We start from the raw sequence: 7,933 nt of genomic DNA, 5'->3' as shown, positions 1-7,933 counted from the left end.
ATCCAGTTCACTAGAAACACTTCTAGCACATTTTAAGAAATATTTTAAATTCCATATTTGAACTTGAGTGCAAAATAAGAAGATAAAAATCATCCGTAATTCTTTCACTCTCACTCAAAATAATCACGGTTAATATTTGGGTGTATTTCTTTCTAGCTTTTTCTATACAGCATTCTTTTTTAAAAGAGCTAAATATCTATTTACACAAGTTCCCTTAACATTTTATAAGTGTATTCCTCATGATCATAAATTCTATATGAAAAAGTAAAGTGTAATGCCTGCATAATATTCCACTATCTAAAAGTTATACCCAAAGTTACAGAGCCACCAAAATGATCTTTCAAAGCCATTGTCTTTCTTTTTTTTTTTCTTTTATAACTGAGATTTTATTGGTTGTTTTGAGGATCACTACACAGACATTTCAATTTGTACACAATTCTTCACATACGTACCAGAAATCTAAAATATCATGTAGTTGTGATTCTTAACAGTTATTCCAGTGACTTTCCAGCTTAAAATTTGGAGCAATTTTCCTTAACAGGATATCAAGTACCAATATCTTCAAATATTGATATGTTGTTACATCGTAAGTCCCACTGATTCACAATTTAATATCATATACACTACATACCCAAACTGTCAATTGTTCACAGCACATTAACCAAGTTACTAGGAAAACTGGACTACCACGACCAAAGATGTTATAGTATAGTGCACAAAATTCTGACCAGGAGAGCCAAGATCAAAAAGTGGTTTGCTGTAGGAAATAATTCTACCAAAACAATATGGCAAGAGAAGTAATTTAAAGTGTTCAAGACATTGAATGCACAACTGACTCCAAACTGCCATTTAGTATGCTTTTGTATTATAGGATATAAAAGCTACCCCCCATCTATGGAATGTTAAGCTGACACCCAAGACAATCAAAGCCTCCCATATCCAATATCCCACTATTTTCTGGTTGTACCAAAAAATAAACAACCAGCAAATGATTTCACCTCTTAAAAAAAAGCATTTACACTTAAAAAATGGGATGAGGTGGGATTCCCTCCTTTTTAAAAATGTTTCTAGAGCTACTAAAAAACTTGCATTTACAAAATAGTTGATAAAAATATTCCTCTGGATTGTACAAGAAGGGAAACAGGGACCACTGACAGGACTGAGTGCGTGGTTATTAATCAGACTTGGCTTCTTTCTCTTCTGCTTCATCAGAGGCTGGGCTCTCGTTTTTAGTCTCTCCATTTTCTGCAGGCAAGTCTTCTTTAGTCTCTTGGTTGGCCACTTCTGCCTGTTTTCCCTTTGCTCCTCTTTTCCCTTTTGTTTGCACTTTTTTGTCTGAAGATTTATCCTTTCCCGCCGCCTTTTTTGGCTTCGTTTCCACTTTTGCAGGAGCCGGTTTTGCTGACAACCTCGCCGATCTCCTCTTGGGCTCCTCCTTCGCCGCCCCCTCGGCGGAGCTGACCTTCCTCTTGGGCATCGTGGCGGCGGGGCGGGCGAGAGTCGGGTGCCTGAGGGCCGCGGCGCGCCGAGAGCCTTCGCGAAGCTGAGTAGCCTGACCGCTGCCGCTCCTCCCGCCCGCCATTGTCTTTCTTAAAGAAGATGTCTGGGAACCATCGCTTAGATAATTTCCTCCCAAACAGATTGCTTATACATTTCCATAGTATATTATCCAAGTAGCCCCTCTAACCTGGTGAGATGGCATTAGTGAAAGGACATTGCTATTTCTTTCATTTTTAGTTGAAATATTTTATCGCTACAAACTTCCCTCTAAAGACTGCTTTTGCTGCATCCAAATGCAGGGAGTGCAGCTTTGATCAATGGCTGGGTAACTAAGACCTCACACACTACACAGGCCAAAAAATTAAAACAAAATAAAAAATTTAAAAATAGTATTAAAAGGCATATAATGGGAAATAAGCAGTATTTTGTCTCCACTATCTTCAAATCCCCAGTCCCACTCCCCCAAAACAAGCATTTTGATTTACTTGGATCTTCTTTCTGGTATTTATCTCCATATTTCTAAATAGTGTGCTTATACTGTTACTTCTTGATCTATCAGTTTTAGACACACTCTTCTGCCTTCCCAAGATGATAAAAGAAGATTTGGATTTATGACAATCCTTTGCAACCTACACACACACACAAAACACATGCACACAGACTTTTCCTCTCATCTTCACAATATAATTATATAACCATTTTTAGTTATGTCATACATTGTCAAAATTGACTTCTTAAGTCTCTGAAATTCAGTTGAGACTCCAAAGTTGAGAACAAAAGGTACAAAACTCCCCCTACTTTGTAAACAGAGATTCTAGAAATCCATGCACCGCTTGCAAATGGGGTAGCCCCAAAGTGATTCTTCCAGTCTTCACCACTAACTACCTCCAGCCTTAAGAATTAACCAGGAAACTGAAGGAGCCTCTGTTGGGCATTGCTTTGGAGAGAGTCAGCAGAGTGCTGTTTTTCCTGCCCCATCTCTAGTGCTGGAGGAGAGGACACCTTCTTCCACTCATCTGGAATTGAGTGAGGGGGACTTCACAAGGAACCTCAGAGAGACTGACCATTTGCAGGAACAGTCACATACTTGACACCTGAAAAAAAAGTCCGAAGCCAGAAGCTGGCTAGAGCTGTCTGTCTGGTAGCAGGACAAAGAGTCAAGGCTGGCCAGCATTTCCAGGGGCTGGTGGAGCAGAGACCTGGTTTCCAGTGGGCCAGATCAGATTCTGTGCAAGACAGCTGTCAGTAGGTATGTTTTCAAAAGTTCTCAACCCAAGAGTACCATCAGGAAGGATGAAAAATGACCCCAACAGAGTGGACAGGCAGAAGCCAGGTGTTGAGTGGACAGCTGTCAGTGGTCAGCCAAATGAGGCATCTTCTAGGTCAAGGAGAGTATAGCAAAAACATCCCAGTGGTGAAGACTCTCCCATGAACCAACCTTGGGCATACTGACGTACAAAGAGTGTACTCGTAGCAGATGACAACTCTGCAGGCCAAGAGCTCTTCTTCCCCTTCATTCTACCCTTTCTGTGTCTTCATCTAACCCCAGAGGAGCCAGAGGCAGCATCAGTGAGCAAGATGAAATAAAGTGATGTTGACCTTCTACTTGGGGTTGCCAGATTTAGCAAATAAAAAGTACAGGATGCCCAGTTAAATTTGAATTTTAGATAAACAATGAATGCTTTTTTTAGTCTAAGTACATCCTATGCAATATTTGGGATGTAATTCTACTAAAAGCATTTGTTGTTTTCTGGAATTCACATTTAGCTGGGCGTTCCGTATTTTATTTGGCAAGCCTGCCCATACTTCTTGCCCACTCCAGACTTTCAAGCCTGTGTCCAGCCCAAGCTGTGGGACAGGAGAAGTAGAAACTGGATAAGAGCTTGGTGTTCTGATATTAGATGACACTGGACTTTGGATAACCTAGAAAAAACGGAGACTATTCATTAATAACCTCAAAGTACTTAGAAACATGATAGATACCGTCTGAAAGTTCAGCCATGGGGCTGAAAAAGTGAGATAACAGAGTCTTGAAGCTGGAACCTTCCAAGTTCCTCTTGTTCAATAAACTACTTACAGGTATATTAGGTTCAGCATTTAGGTTATTATTCCTACATAAATATTATTTGTTGCTGAGCCAAGTTGGGAACTAAGATTTCATTTCTTATATAACTTTCTATTTTTAATTTTACTTAATAATTGCCTAGTTAAAGTATTTGTCATATCTAAAAGATGTTATGGAAAACCTGAATGAACATTTTTGGCCAACCCAATATGTTTCTTTCTTTATGAACTGCCTATTCATGTCTACTATTGGGTTGTTGAGCTTTCTACTACTGATTTATTAAAGTTTATTTATATAATGAAGAAGTTAAAAGAACACTCTCCTATGAGGAAATTAGAAATGGCAAGTAACAGAGGATAAGTAGAAGTTTTCTGACATTTGTGTTGGGAAGCTTAGATTTTCTCTGTGTGCTGTTGTTAAGATCTAGTCTTGTTCTTCCAAAACAAATTCTCTTAAACCAATAGCTTACTTAAATCGTCTTTTAATGCTTACATGCACAATTCTTGGTTAAACATTTCTGAAGAAGGATGTGTATGATTAAGACACAGCCTATCAGCATTTTTCTCCTGTAGACAAGATCATTCATCCTTGGGATTTATTTCCATGAAATTAATCTACACCAGGAAAACAGCTGCAAATATTACCTCAAAGGAATTATGATAAATTTCTCTTAAGATACTATTATTATGTGGTTGGATCATGGAACACAAAGATTAAAATCTCAAATTTGTTTCTTTCTGTATTCATGAGTTTTTGATTCTAATCTGATAACAAATCTCATTATTATTTTCAGTTTCTCATTAGAAAATCAGAGCCTTGCTCCTTAACTGTCTCATGAGATTTAGTCTCTGAGGTATTCTCAAAGAATGGGAATTATATGATAAAGTGAAGATTATACTTTAGACCACCACCACTGCATATAAATTTTCATAGTAAATGGTTGCAAACCACGCGGCTAATTTTTGCACATAATTCTTTCCAAAGAATCCCTTTGTTCTTGAGGGAAATAAAACATTCCAAAACAAATACATTAAAATATGAACTGAAATATTATTTTAAGAACAATAGACAGAAAAATTGCATTTCAGATTAGCTGTCAGGAGAGTCTCACATTTGTCAATAATTCCCAGGATGTGCTCCATCTTCTAATTTTTATTTATAAATTCAATTTTAAGATTGCAGTGAAGCATGCTGATTCTCCTGTTTCCCTGCCTAATTTATTTATTCCTCTAGAATGAGTGACACGTAGAAAGGGCTAGATTCCAGAATCCCTTGGCCCTGGAATAAAAATCTTTGCATATTTTGCAAATGTGAACTCTGCTTAGTCTCAGCGATATCATTCTCAGCATATGTCGCATCTCAAATTCCTGTTCTGCTTTATCTCTCTATGCACTACAAAGCTAGCTTCTTGGGAACCCCTGTCTTAAAAATTGACAAATGTTTCCTTGCTTTGTCCCTCTGCAGTGCACAAGTTCATCTATCAGGTTTTGAGTGCATCTGACAAGAGTGACAAGACAGAAATCTGATCAGTGCACAAATCAATCAATCAATCAAACACAATATGGGATATCCAAAGCATTGCAGAGGAAGACCATGAATACCGACTGTGGGATGGTCATGTTCCTGGCACAATGCTTGGTGTTTCCACTTGTGCAGTTTTATTGAACTCTTGCAACAGCTGCTTCAAGGTAAATTAGAAATCTGATGGTCAGAAAGTCAGAGTTACTTGCTGAAACTGGTAAATGTCAGGGTTTTCCCACTGCTCCCTACCCCATACCCAACACACCAGCTATACTGAACTGTAGGAGGTTCTTCTTAAGCTGGTAATCATGATCCAAATAATGATTGGGAACGACTCTGATGCTGGGAAAGATTGAAGGCAGGAGAAGGGGACAACAGAGGATGAGATGGTTGGATGGTATCAACAACTCAATGGGCATGAGTTTGTGTAAACTCCAGGGGACGGTGAAGGACAGGGAAACGCGGTGTGCAGCAGTTCACAGGGTCGCAAAGAGTCGGACTCGACTTAGTAACTGAACAACATTATCCAAATCTGTCTGGTTAGTTTGGGACACAAATTATCATAATATGAATAACTTTGAGGCAGGGTTTCATGAAATTCATGGAAACGATGTTGAAGAAATGCTAGAACCACAGGCAAACACTGATAAATAAGAGTTGCAGAATTAGACCAGTTAAAAATTAGAGAGGAAAAAATGGATCTTCAAAAGAGAAATACTTGAAAATCACAGATTAAGTGGAGCAGCTGAGAAAAATGAAGGACTTCAATCTATTTGTCAGATGTGCTCCCAGACACATTTTTTAAAAAGTAGATTTCCAAATCCTGTGATAGAACTTTGTTTTTTATTCCTCAAATTAGGGAAGACTTACAATTATTACCTAACTTTTAAAAAATATTTATAAATAACAATATAAATTTTTAAGTAATTTTTCTTTTCACTTGCCAAGATCAAATTCTAATTAATTAAGAAATGTCTGTGTTGGGTTCCCTGTATGTCCTTCTTAGACATTAACTGTGTTTGACTCTGAGACCTCCTGAATTTTGTCTTGCTATTTCATGCTTTGGAAACTTTCTCCATGGCATTCTATCTGCCGCAGGACCTGTCTCTGCTGTTCTACAGGAAAACTCCTCTTCACTGCTCTTGACCTTCTCTAATATCACCTCCTGTGTGAGTTTCCTCTAGCCTTTCCTGCTCTCTTAGTCAAATCGATAGAAATAGAAGGAAATACAAAATAGAAAAGCTACGTTATTATGAAGCTATGAATTATCTGGTGTCAAGAGGCACAATTTCTTGGACTGAAACTTAAGTACAAATAAAGAACATTTCCACTCTTACAGAAAGTTCTATTGGATAGTACCACAACTTGTGAAAACGCAAGCAATAGATTAAAAAAACAAACAAACATAGCAAACCACTAAGAAAGCAATTCTGGGCTTGTTTTCCTTTTAAGTAATGGTGGTACTGCTGGAATGACTAAGTGCTCTGGGAGCAGTTTGGAGGGGTCCTTACCAGTGTGGGAGGCTGCATGAGGAAATTATCTTTAAGCTAAGACTTGAGTGGGAATTAACTGGGAATGTGTTGGTCCGTGTTGGGGGAGAGGCAGGAAGTGGGGATGTGGATTGGGTTGGAAAGAGATTTCCAAGGAGAGGAAACTATGGGCAGAAAGAACGTAAGGAAAGAGGGCACAGGATGCCTTTGGAAGAAGTACAACATATCCATCAGCTCTAATTCTGCAAACAAATTTCATCGTTGACATTGTACCTGCATTGAAAAATAAAAGAATATGACTTAAGTGTGAATTAAGTGCCACAGTAAATAAACTCTTCCAGCTACACTAGGTCAGGATGATCAGAAAGGGTGATGTGTCAGGAAGTTTCCTATTAATTCCTTATGTTCAGTATTTGTTCATTTCACACTTATCACATGTCAAATGGTGGTAAGGATTCTATTAGGAAACTCGTTGAGAGCCCCAAATAGACTGGGGATGTTATATAATAGAAGTTCATGATCTTTCTATCTTCAGAAGATTTTGTTCCAACTGAACTCACATCTTATTGACAGACATGGTAATTATGAACAGAATATCAGATTTTGGTTTTCGGTGCAGTGTGTCCAAATTGTGGCATTTGAAAAGTTCTTGTAGCACTTATTAAAGATGCATATCCCCAGCCCAGAAATAAACCCACACATCTATGATCAACTGATATATAACAAAGGAGGCAAGAATATACAATGGAGAAAAAGATAGTCTCTTCAATAACTGGTGTTGGGAAAGCTGGACAGCTACATGTAAATCAATAAAATTAGAATATCCCCTCATACCATATATAAAGATAAATTCAAAATGGCTTAAAGACCTAAATATAAGACATAACACCATAAAACTCCTAGAAGAAAACATAGGCAAAACATTCTTGAATATAATCTTAGCAATATTTCCTTAGAACAGTCTCCCAAGACAAAAGAAATAAAAGCAAAAATAAACACATGCTGCTAAGCTGCTAAGTCACTTTAGTTGTGTCCGACTCTATGCGACCCCAGAGACGGCAGCCCACCAGGCTCCCCTGTCTCTGGGATTCTCCAGGCAAGAACACTGGAGTGGGTTGCCATTTCCTTCTCCAATGCATGAAAGTGAAAAGTGAAAGTGAGGTTGCTCTGTCGTGGCCAACTCTTAGCGACCCCATAAACCCATGAGACCTAGTCAAACATTTTGCATAGCAAAGAAAACCATCAGCAAAATGAAAAAACAACCTACAAACTGGGAAAATATATTTGCAAACAATGCAACCAACAAGGGGCTAATATCTAAAATATACAAACAGCTCATATAACTCAATATTAAAAA

At 38.2% G+C, this 7,933-nt stretch overlaps 1 protein-coding gene across 1 annotated transcript; it reads right to left on the bottom strand.

Moving 5' to 3' along the window:
* Positions 1-393: 393 nt before the first annotated feature.
* LOC133042738 (non-histone chromosomal protein HMG-14-like) lies at positions 394-1,517 on the bottom strand. The gene has a single exon (XM_061123638.1). The coding sequence runs from the start codon at positions 1,475-1,477 to the stop codon at positions 1,175-1,177; it is 303 nt and encodes a 100-aa protein (XP_060979621.1). The 5' UTR covers positions 1,478-1,517; the 3' UTR covers positions 394-1,174.
* Between the last annotated feature and the right edge of the window lie 6,416 nt (positions 1,518-7,933).

Source organism: Dama dama, chromosome 21, assembly GCF_033118175.1.
Source record: "Dama dama isolate Ldn47 chromosome 21, ASM3311817v1, whole genome shotgun sequence".
NCBI lineage: Eukaryota > Metazoa > Chordata > Mammalia > Artiodactyla > Cervidae > Dama > Dama dama.
The sequence above is the reverse complement of the archived record's forward strand: the minus strand, read 5'-3'. Positions and strand labels throughout refer to the sequence as shown.

Bases quoted from the DNA above. Each gene is read 5' to 3' on its own strand.
- LOC133042738 (XM_061123638.1), bottom strand. From the start codon at position 1,477: ATGCCCAAGAGGAAGGTCAGCTCCGCCGAGGGGGCGGCGAAGGAGGAG.